We start from the raw sequence: 12,209 nt of genomic DNA, 5'->3' as shown, positions 1-12,209 counted from the left end.
CACGCTGTCACACCATATATAGACATATGTGTGTTGCTATGAAGGGGAAAAGGTTAGTTTAAAACATATGTGTGTGTTTAAGCGTCTGCCTGGAGTAAAGGAGAAGAAAACTGGATGCTGGCCACTTAATAATTTCAGCCAGTGTGAAGTTGGGTGTGTGTCAGTGCCAGCAACATATTAACCAAGCACAGCTTTTATTTAACTGGGCACACGAACGTGTGATCCGGTTTCAGCTTTCTCTCATTTTCCTGCTGTAGCTCATTTCAGCCAACAAAGAGCGAGAAGTCCAGTCCAGTCTGTGCTTCATGTAATGTACACAACGGTGACTGACGATAAATCTGTTCAAAAACTTGGCTGACAAACTTCAGCACGCTATAAATGGCTGTCTTAATTATTGAACGGCAAAGTTATGTGGTGTTAAATTAGAGTGTACATTTAAAAATAATTCACAGAACAAATTACTGTTGTCTCTTGACATCTGCCTGTTCAACATCATTCTGTTGTAGATTTGCTGCTCTGCTTGGGATCATTGTCGTATTGCATGATCCAGGGTTTAGCTGTTGGCCACACATTTGACTCTCGTATACTTGGTGTACGGAGGAGTTCGTGGGTGGCTCGGGGACTGCAAGGTGCCCAGGTCTTGTAGGTGCAGAACAAGCTCAAATCATCACCCCTCCACCACCGTGCTGGACACCTGGCATGAGATCTTTGTGTTTCTTGCTAATTGTGGTGCTGTGCAATATTATTGCAGTACCTTGTAGTACCATATCACCCTATTAGAGCACTTCGCTCTCGCACTGCAGGCCTACTTGTTGTTCCTAGAGTATTTAAAAGTAGAATGGGAGGCAGAGCCTTCAGTTTTCAGGCTCCTCTTCTGTGGAACCAGCTTCCAGTTTGGATTCAGGAGACAGACACTATCTCTACTTTCAAGATTAGGCTTCAAACTTTCCTTTTTGCTAAAGCATATAGTTAGGGCTGGACCAGGTGACCCTGAATCCTCCCTTAGTTATGCTGCAATAGGTGTAGGCTGCTCGGCGATTCCCATGATGCACTAGGTGTTTCTTCTTCACTCACTATGTGTTAACAGACCTCTCTGCATTGAATCATATCTGTTATTAACCTCCGTCTCTCTTCCACAGCATGTCTTTTATCCTGTCTTCCTTCTCTCACCCCAACCAATCACAGCAGATGGCCCCGCCCCTCCCTGAGCCTGGTTCTGCCAGAGGTTTCTTCCTGTTAAAAGGGAGTTTTTCCTTCCCACTGTCGCCAAAGTGCTTGCTCATAGGGGGTCATATAATTGTTGGGTTTTTCTCTGTATGTATTATTGTAGCGTCTATCTTACAATATAAAGCGCCTTGAGGTGATTGTTGCTGTGATTTCACGCTGTATAAATAAAATTGAATTGAATTATTACCACTTTAGTTTCATGTGTCCCAACGCCACTGATCCATAAGCCTTATGATTTGTTCAGATCGAAGTTTGCAAACTAAGCTGTGTTGACATGTTCTGACCCTATGTTCCGTAAAACCTTCCAAAAAAGCCACACTTGCTCAGTGTTTTTCTAATTCTACTGTCATGGACTTTAACATTCAACATGCTGACTGAGGCCCGTAGAGTCTGAGATGTAGCTCTTGGCTTATTACACTTTCTCTGAGCATGGCACAGTCTGACCTTTGAGTAACTGGGGAGACTGTCACTTGCCAGAGTTTTTTCACCTCATGTTGTATCAAAGCTGACTAACACACAGCAGGATTAACTGAGGCGTCACTCCTCCTGATCACTGGCATCAGGTGACTGAGAGCTGGAGATCTTGGTTCCTACAGCAAGCCAAGATCTTACTTTGAGTATCATTGCACGGGTGGCAGGTATACAGGAATAGTGATTACTTCAGCGTCCATGTGTTGAAGTGTCCAAAGACAGACAGGCTGAAAAATAAAGGTAGCCCCTTCCCACCTACTGCACCTTTAACTGTGGCTTGTGGTTGACAAGCTGCACCTCTGCACTGCAGCACATTAGAATAAAGGATTTGCAAACAGATAATGTCGACAACTTTGCTTCCTAAGTAGATTTGTGACTAAGCTGTATGTTTTTCTGCACGCATCGTCGCTAAACTGCAGCGCAGTGAGAAAAAATGAAAATTATCTTTAGCTGCAGCTGCCCAGCCAAACACAGCATGACTCCCCACATAGACCTGGGGTGTTACATTCTCTCTGTCAGCATTGGTGCTAATGGGAAACACAGCAGTCTCCAGCTAGTTTGTCCCAGGATTGCTGTGAAGTCATCAAGCTAAGATTTGAATTAAAGCCTTGTCAGTATCTGTTTGTTCTCAGGTTAAAGGTCCGAGTGGAATCCAGGAGAAAAACAGAGTGATCAGGCCAGAACTTTAGAGTCAATTACCAGGAGAGACAGCGCCACAGCTGCTTGTTTTCTTATTAAACAGACGGGTGTGTGGCTGTTTCATCTGGCTGTACTGGTGTTTTCTTTTGAATGGATGATTTCAGATCTCGGTGTTCTCCCCCTCTCTCTCCTGTCTTTTTCACTTCACATTTTTCATGCACCAACATAAAAAACCATAGCCTGGGTAGATCAACAGCCTAAAAAAAAGATGGACATGACTGTCCAACATTCACTTCACTATGTTGTTGGAAATGGAAAACTCACTGATTTGTGGGTTTGTGATTTGTATCGGTTCTCTCCTGTGGAGGTACAGTGAGAGGTGTGTGAGGGCCATCACCTTCAGATGATTAAAGCTCCATAGACAGATGACAGCTGCAGGAAGGTTGCAGTGTGCATTTCATCCTCAGTGACTGCTGATGGATTAATAAAGTGTTTTAAAGCTGGTATCTCCTTTCCTGGTATTCTCCTTTTTTTCACTTTCACTTTGACTTTTGAATTCAGCCCTCTCTCTGCATGTTGATCATTTTCATTTCCATCAAACGATGTGGCATCTTTTCATTTCTAACACATTACAAAGTCCATATCAGTGTAGAAATCTCGCATGATTCTTTTCCACTGAGAGCTGACATATTTCCACATCGTTTCATTCATTTCTTGAGTAAGTGAATCAGCCTTTCTACTGATATTTTCTTTAACCTGTACACAATGAACTCATTTTTAGACTGAACTTGATCCTTTCAGTACCAAAAATTGCAAAAAAAAAAGGAAGAGAGAAAATGCTTTGGTCCTGAATTTGTGGCCATCTTCTTAAAAGAGCTGCTAGCATCTCAATCTTCATGTTATCTATGCAACCGTGTCCACATAAAATCAGGTTTTTATATTTATTTGCAACTAGTGATGTGACACTGACGTATGAATTATTTCATTTTATTTGCTAAAACTATTTATTTCCTTTTCATCACATTCAGTCATAGTCTGCTACTTCTGCTTGCTTCCTTGAACACTTTCTCTGTGACTCACTTCTGATGGTGGAAATGTTTCGTGAATGTTTCGTGGAGCTAAACGTAGACGCATTACCTCGTCTCCTCAGACGCTGCTTCCTGGATGGAGGATGTTTGGGGCTGACCTCGGAGATCACTGACTGGCTCGCTGAGCTTCTCTCGTCACAGCTGCTGTCATGGCCAAAAGCCCGGAGGTGAAGCTGGCCGTCTTCGGCAGAGCCGGGGTGGGAAAGTCAGGTAAACATCAGTGTGTGCTTGTGTGTGTTTGTGTACATTCGAGCTCTAACAAAGGACTGTTTTACTGTGCGCACACTTTTAGTTCTTCGAGTGGCTCAAACTAATATATTAAACAACTTCACCATAGGACTAGGTGCATAAATGTGGTTTTTGTTCCCAATCTCCTTCCGCCTCATTAATGTTGCCATATTGTGTCTTCATAGTTTGTGCTTTCCAGTGTTTTCCCTCCATCATCCCTTCAGGATTTTTATGCTTGCTATAAAAATCATACTGACTTTGTTTGCATTGTCACCAATGCAGTAGGTGGTTGTTATCGGTCTGGCTTAAAAGCCTTCATTCCCACAGATAAGTAAGTTGAGTCATTATCATCTGGTTTCAGCTTTCCTCCATAAGCTGCAGCCACTCACACTCAGCTGGCACCGTGTACGTTTTCTCTGCAATAAAACAGACCATGTGTTTCCCGTTGGCGGCAAATCAAGCCTGATTGCTTCTATGTAGCAATCAGATGTTGGAAAACAGGCCTTGGCGGGATCTCCTCTTTGTTAAAGGAGGCCATTAAAATGTCGTTGGAGGTCAATTCAAGTGCTGCACTGAGAAGTATAACGACTGAGAGGCTCATAGCCCCCAGGTGGAAGGAGTGAAGCTCTGAAGCACGTCAGTGAGGATGATGGCATCTGACGTAAGTCTGGGTTCTTCTTCACAACATACCTTGAAGCTTGAATCTGCTGCTTCTTTCCATGAACTAAAAAGTGTGATGTTGGTGCTGGAAGCTCATCATTTCATCAAGTTTTTATCCCCCCCTGCAAAAAAATATATATCAGGGAGCTGACATCTGTCCGTGTCAATCACACTGCTGCAGTTCCCGTCTTTTACTGCGACTTTCTGTTTTAACTTCTGGAAATAAGATTAGTGTTCCGGCTTCTGTCTTTAATGTATGAACATGTCACTGCTCATTTTCTCTAAGAAAAAAACAAAACAAAAAGCACCTCACTGATAACCTTTCCAACTGCTGCAAACGGTTACTGCTGATTATTTCCTGCAGTGTTTCACACGTATTTTGACCGTCACACAACTGTCAAAATACGTGTGAAAAAGCTGATGGAAACAGATAAAATAGTACAAAAAAAAATTTCACAGCAGTTTGTGAAATGCTTGCAAGATGTAATATATTGAGTCCTGTGCCTGGATAGAAAGCCATGACCATGCAATCTTTATGTCCCAATGAATCGCAAGTTACAGCTGTCCCTGTGCTTTCAGACAGGAGTTTCAATAGAAACTGCCTTCAGACACTCAGGACTTACAGTATTTATATTTTTACTCATTAGAACCTAAGTGGTACAGGCACAAAAATGTGTCTTTTAGTTTTAAAACTAAAGTTGTCCAAACTTTAAAGAAAAAAAAAACCTCTTTATTTGTAGCAATTTTGTGATTATTTCTCGCCTTGCCATCAGACTAGGCTGCAAAGTCTGTAGCCATGCTAACACATCTGTGTTTGGAACAAACAGTGGCTCAAATGAGGCTGGTCAGTGACCCCCTTGCAACCTCAGCTTGCTAGAGAAAAATCCATATTCCCTGAATAGTTGGCGAGTGGTTGCTGGAGGTTTCCTCCAATGCACCAAAACCTCCCTGTATTTGCTTTCGTCAGCAGATTGCAACAGTTACGTCTGCAACCTCCATGCAATTTCCAGGTGTCTGCAGGAATGGAGCATTTAGCTTTATGAATGTTGAGAACAATCACCTGCAGAGAAAATGTTGGGCCTTAACACTGCAACCAACACAAAGAGAAAACACTGGGGCTTGGGTGCAACTTTAACTTTGTAGGCAAACTTTCTGTTTTAGTTTGCGTTGCATTTTTCAAACTTTCTGCTTGGTGAGCTGAGCCGGTTTTTGATTCAGCACCATATACCTCTTTACACTCTAGTGGCTACCAGCAACCTCCAGCAACCACATGCCAGCCAGTTGCAGAGTACACTTAGTAACCCTAGTAACCGCAGGCCACTAACCAGGCTCTAGACCTATCGAATGGGGTTTAAAAACCAGTTCCACAGCTACCTCCAACAACCTTTAGCAACTTGTCAGAGGACACACATTGTTCCTCAGCGACCAGAGGTTGCTCTGTGCTCTGGCTGATTAGTCTCTGGGCCTCACATGCCTCATGGTTTCTATTTACACTGATTCTTATTGAGTGGGTTAGCATTTGTCATTTGTACTAAAATCAAAGTGCAGTTGATGGTGTATTGCAGATAGTTTTTTTTCTTTTTTCATGTTTCAAATGTTTTTAACTTGTTGCACATAAAACCTGCAGTCAGCTGAGAACAACATACATTATGTCATTCTGGCCAGTCAGTGGTTTACTCAAGATATCAGTACAACTGCAGCTCATTATAACTCTGAAAGAGAAGTCACAGCTCACTGAAGTCAGTTGGTTTCATCCTTTCAGACGGAGTGTCTGTGAAAAACTTCTCAAGGAGTCTGATAAGGGGAATATTTCAGCGAGGACTGAGCTATAGAACTTTCTCACAGGCCTTTTCCAGAGTTTTGGTGGAGTGCTCGTCTCCTAAGTTGTTGTCTAAAGTGTAGAAGAACAGAAAATTGTAACAAGCTTGAGAACAATGAGACTGATGCTCCTTCTTCTGGTGACAAAGCCACTTGCTCAATGAAAGGTTTCTTCCTCTCTCACATGGACATTTGATCTTCACGTGGACAGCTGCAGCTTTGTATTTGCCTGATCCTCGTGTCACCAGCATGTCTCCCTTTTGCTTTATTTTAATGTACAAAAACAGAGCACAGCATAACAGGCATTGTTGCCACATCTGATGCTTCGTGTAGCCCTGGTGATCCTTTCAGCAATGAGCAGCTCTCATCTAAACATAGGCCTTCACTGGAAACTGGCAGATGCTATCAGATCAATCAGGTTGCTTCTCAGTGGGAAAACATCTGCATTTGGGCAATAAATTACACTCCCCCTGCGCGCACATTGTAACAGGGAGGAAAAGCAAAATAACAACGTTAAGCAGATTTAATATGTTGTTTTGGAGGCACACTGTGAACTTCATAAATCTCTTTCAGAACACTAAATTCCATCTTTGAGCTGCATTTTTGTTTGTTTGCATGTTTTGTCAGGTTTGTTCAAATTGCTATCAATTCAACCGACGAAAACCTTGAACAATTTGCAGTCCTTGAGTGTTAAATGTTCCTTCTGATTCCAAACACTTTAGATTTCTGATACTTAGTTTAACTTGGAAAAAAATGTCGGGTATCAGTGTTTCATCTTTACTTTGGACAGCAGTACCGGTGGTATTTTCACTTTAGCTGTGATTATTCTGAATGATCAGCAGCAGACCTCTGGGGTGTCTCAAAATTGTTTGATGGGGTTCCAGGGTGCCAGGCTCCCTGTGAGGGTCTGACTTGGACTCCTGCAGAGAGCTCTAGCTCTAATAAAGAGCTGAGTGTGTTAAGTCTGGCTCTTCTAGCAGTTTGCAGTCTTTTGGTTTATTGACTCAGCAGACGTAGAGCGGAGTGGAGTGAGAAAATAAGACCCATTTATCCAATTGCTGTGCCTACTACACACACACACACAGCAGATGCTGTGAGCTCTCTTAGCTCCTCTGCAGCAAGGCTTTTCAGTAGTTTTGTCAGAGTGCTGCACATCAAGTAAATATTCTGTTCCATGAGCTATTTCTGACTTTTAATACATGCTGTATTAGGAAAAATACAGCAGCAGATTATTATGTTTAACACTGCAGAGAACATCAGTCAATATCTGAGCGTAGAGGCACTTTCTCCCTCTGCTGCCTCGCCATCTTTCAACAGCTCTATTGTATAGAGAGAGGACTCACAGCAGAAATGACTTCCAGGATCTTTATTGCACACACTGACAGATTGTTACAGTTATAATAAATTTTAGAATATTACAGAGAGGACCTTTTCCTGGGATTCATATTAACATTTTTTGAGCCTTACCATCGTGGCTCAAGAGTTGGGCGTTTGCCTTGTAATCGGAAGACCGCTGACAGGTCCCGCACGCCACAGCCGCTCTATCACGTGACGCGTACTGCTTCGACGTGCTACGGTTATGTGCCGAGTTAAATGGTAAATGGCCTAGTCCTTAAGGACCCCAAAGCGCTTTACACATCCACCCATTCACACACACATTCACACACACATTCACACACTGGTGATGGCAGCTACATTGTAGCCACAGCCGCCCTGGGGCGCACTGACAGAGGCGAGGCTGCCGGACACTGGCGCCACCGGGCCCTCTGACCACCACCAGCAGGCAACGGGTGAAGTGTCTTGCCCAAGGACACAACGACCGAGACTGTCGGAGCCGTGTCGCAAGTTTTGTGAGGTGCTTTTTTGATATTTAATGGATCGGATTACATTTTTTTTATTTCTCTCCGATATCCGATCCAGTAATTTATGTCAGTATCTGACCGATACCGATATGTAATATCGGATCGGTCCATCTCTAGTTGAAACTGCTCTTATTTGCCAGTATTACATTTCATTACATTACATTTCTTTACAATGACCTGGAGTTTGACACCTGTGCCTTAGGCAGTATTATTAAAAGGCGTATCGTACATTTTCATTGCTATGCCAATGATACTCAGCTTTTTCTATCCATGTCGCTAAGTTTAGATAAAACTGAGGTTACTGTACTCTGCCCTAAAGTTTTAGAAACATGGTATCCCCAGTAACACTGTGAGGAATCCTGAAGTAATTTCTGATATGTTCCTGCCTTTCTTTCAAAATTTGGAAAGTCTCAGAGTGAAACGGTGAAAACTAGTTCAAGCATTTATTGCTTCTAGACTGGACTATTGTAATTCATTATTATCAGGTGGTTCTAAAAGAAACTCCCTGAGAAGCCTTCAACTGATCCAAAAGGCTGGAGTGGGAGTACTGGGACTAGAAAGAGAGAGCAGATTTCTCCCACACTGGCTTCTCTTCATAGGTGTCTGTTGTCCTGTCCTCCTCCTTGAGTCTCATTCTGCCAGAGCTTTCTTCTTGTGAAAAGGGAGTTTTTCCTTTCCACTGTTGCCAAGTGCTTGCTCATAGGGGTCATCTGATTGTTGGTGTATAATCGTAGGGTCTTAACGTTACAATATAAAGTGCCTTGAGGTGTTCATTGTTGTGACTTCAGCCTAGTGTAGCTTAAATGTTTCAGTCCACATATAAAAAGCAACGTTAGTACTAAAATGATGTTTACTAGTATTGTTGCCTTTGTCATCTTCATAAGCTGATCGTGTGTGCTCTGTTCCTTCTGCTGTGAATGTGCTGACAGTAATTACTAATAAACAAAAATAACTGTAAGAAAGTGTTTTTCACAGGCTGGCTTTCACTGATTCTGTCTGTTTATACAGCATTCACATTAACAGAGGGAAATGTGCTTTGAAACTTCTCTGGAAATTCTTTCGGAAAGTTAACTTCAAGGCGTGTGAAGCGCCAGCTCGTAAAAACTCTTGTCTCATCACTCCTCAAACATGCCGCCTTCCCCCCCTCTCACTGGCCTGTCTGACAGCCAGACAGCAGAACAAAAACAAAGGAGTGAGCTAAAATGTGTCTGCTTCTGAAATACCACTTGCTTACCACATTCAATGCCAAGAAGAGGACCGTGGATCAGCCTGATGTATGGTCTGGAGATGTAAACAGACATTCAGAGGGCGGACAGGGGAGACGAGGCCACAAAAACAAGACACTACTGGACTCTACTGTGAAAAACTACTGTAAAAAGATTATTTGGTATCGTTTTCGTTTTGCAGAAAAACAAAATATGGATGAGATGTTGTAACACTTACAGTAATATAATCTCTAATGAAGAAAATGAGTTTGACTTTACAGTGTGATCTGATTTTGAAACAAACCTGGTGAAAGATGGCACAGTCAAACGTTCTGACTGCAGCGGCCATGCTGCTCCCAAAATCAACTGCTTGTGATTCCTGCTGGGTGAAATGAAATACCTGGAGAGTGATCAAATAACTCACCAGTTATTTGACATCCATCAACAATGCTTGTGTGTACCTCCTCACATTGCACAGTCAAGCTATTTCCGAGGGTGCAGAAGCAGAAGAGCGCAAATTGCCTGTCCTGCTGCTCGAGCTTCCAGGCACATCCTCAGCCTTTGACAGCTGACAGAGCCCAAAGCTGTGAAGCTGACTGGATATTTGACTCCTCCTGATTGCTTTCTCCGTACCGGACCTGGTGAGCAGCCATATGGTGTGACTCATAGACTGCATTATGCCCCAGAACAAGTGCTCTAATCAGTGGGTCGGAAGTAGATTTGACTGGTTTTAGATAAGAGATCTGAAAAGGTTCCCAAATGGCTTTTAGAGTGTGAGTGATGTGCTGTGCAAAGCGCTAAGTGACTTTTATGCACTTGAATATGTTACATAAGAGTTGATCAAATTTCAAGGCTTTATTCTTTTAAATTTGGCTTATTCGCTCAGCAAGCCAGTCCTCTCTGTGTTTAGGTGAAAAGTCAAGTAGGTGCTCACGAACATGCAGCCGAGGTCAGGTGCTTAAAAAAAGTTATCAAGATCACCAGACAGCAGGAACGTCCAGTAAATAATGCATGAATTTAATTTCTCACAGTATGTCAGATTAATAAGTCTGCACTGTTGTGTTCCTGGAATATGATTGAAGTAGAAAATGAGTATGGCGCCTTAATGCACAATTTCATACGTGGAGACCAAAACAGAGCTAAAAGAGGTAAATCTTGGGCTCTTAGCAGATGGCAAGAAACAAAAGGTCCAAATGAAAGGAAAAAAAAAGCAAGTGACTGCCAAGAGTCAGGTTGTTCTTTAGTGATTGCCCTGATTGAGGTGATTTTAAAACACTAGCATTCGACTCTTTTTCATGCATTATAGACATTTTCCAGGCAGAAGCCAACGGAAAGAAACGACAGCCGTTTGTGTTCTTCTCTTTGATCAGGATCAGCTGATCATTGCTTGAGAGAGGGGAAAAAAAGATGCATCCGGACTAGAGATGGACCGATCCGATATTACGTATCGGTATCGGTCCGATACTGACCTAAATTACTGGATCGGATATCGGAGAAAAATAAAAAATGTAATCCGATCCATTAAATATCACGAAAGCACCTCACAAAACTTGCAACACGCCGTAACTCACCTCAGAACGTTAGCACGTCGGAGCAGTATGCATCACGTGATAGAGCGGCTGTGGCATGCGGGACCTGTCGGTGGTCTGGATAGCATGTGGAGCTTCGCTAGCAACCCGGCATTTCATCTCCGATAAAGTTATCCCGAGAGAAGTAAAGCAAGTGTGTAAGTCCATCTCTGAATGTTTGTAAAGCATTCCTGCGTTAAGCTTAACAAGCGACTGCCTCTTCTGGCTGCTACTTCAATCATGAAGCTGCTTAACGATCAGCTGATCGGCTTTTCTGTCGGGAGTCCGTGACTCTGGTTTGTTTTTGGCCCACTTTGCACCAGAAAGAGGAAACCAGCGGCTGAACAACAGCAGCACGTTTAAGCTTGATCAGCTGTTGTTAGAATTTATTTAATATTACTTTCTACTCCAGGATCTTTTTCTACGTAGCTGACACTGGTAACTGTGCAGGGGCGGATCTAGCAAAGTTTAGCCAGGGGGGCCGATAGGGCATTAACAGGGAAAAGGGGGCAAAGACATACTTTTCTTTCTTATTCTCATTTAAAATGTCTAGCTTTTAATAAATAATTATCTGACACCCAAAGTTTTAATTTGATGTAAAATGAATAGAAGTCAATTACTGTATATAGTGACTATTAAGTCTAATATATATACCCTAGTAAGCTATAGTACTTTTTCCTTTGGGAAGGTACCATCTGTGCAGTCTGCAATTTTGTTGAAGAAAGATGTTGAATCTATTTAATATTTCTTGAAAAATAATTGATTTCTGTGCATTTTTTTTTCACACTGCATCAAATTAAGGTTGATTACGTCGATTAAGCATCATGAGGTGGAGCGTGAGGGGTGGTTCCCTATTTTTTATTTATTTATTTTTATTGTTGCTGGGAGTTGGAACTCTATTAGTTAGGTTGCTTAATATATATGCTAAGTACTCTTTAAAATACCAGAATAGGGAGGATGGTGTAGGTTTAAGTTTATTAGATTGATCAGTATTGCTGAACTATGAAATATTTTTTTTTTGCATACAGGTATAACAGAATAGCTTTAGTGTAGTTGTTGTTTTAAACTTGAGTATGAACTTATACAAAATGCAGCAAGATATTTAAAAAACAGTTTTGTTGATTAAAAAACACTATAGAATAGAATAGAATAGAATTCAACTTTATTGTCATTGCACATGCACAGGTACAGGGCAACGAAATGCAGTTTGCATCCATCCAGAAGTGCTTTAGTGATATAGATATATTACAATATATATTAGCAATAGTATAGATATGTAAGTATATTACAGAAATGGGTCTATTATGGTATGTTATAATGTACACGGTATGAAGTATGTTGTGAATATGCTATAACTATAAGTATGTACAGGCTGTAGTGAGTACAAGCTATGTACAGGCTATGAACAGGATATAAATATGAAAAACTATACAGAATATGAAA

At 41.8% G+C, this 12,209-nt stretch overlaps 1 protein-coding gene across 2 annotated transcripts in view; it reads left to right on the top strand.

Moving 5' to 3' along the window:
• Positions 1 to 12,209, top strand: part of rerg (RAS-like, estrogen-regulated, growth inhibitor) — a 50,713-nt gene that overhangs the window by 8,995 nt on the left and 29,509 nt on the right. For both annotated transcript variants that reach the window (XM_004553858.4, XM_004553859.4), the window contains exon 2: positions 3,488 to 3,635. In XM_004553858.4, coding sequence (XP_004553915.1) covers positions 3,575 to 3,635 — 61 coding nt within the window. In that variant the 5' untranslated portion in view covers positions 3,488 to 3,574. The remainder of the gene's footprint in view (positions 1 to 3,487; positions 3,636 to 12,209) is intronic.

Source organism: Maylandia zebra, linkage group LG17, assembly GCF_041146795.1.
Source record: "Maylandia zebra isolate NMK-2024a linkage group LG17, Mzebra_GT3a, whole genome shotgun sequence".
Lineage (NCBI taxonomy): Eukaryota > Metazoa > Chordata > Actinopteri > Cichliformes > Cichlidae > Maylandia > Maylandia zebra.
The sequence above is the reverse complement of the archived record's forward strand: the minus strand, read 5'-3'. Positions and strand labels throughout refer to the sequence as shown.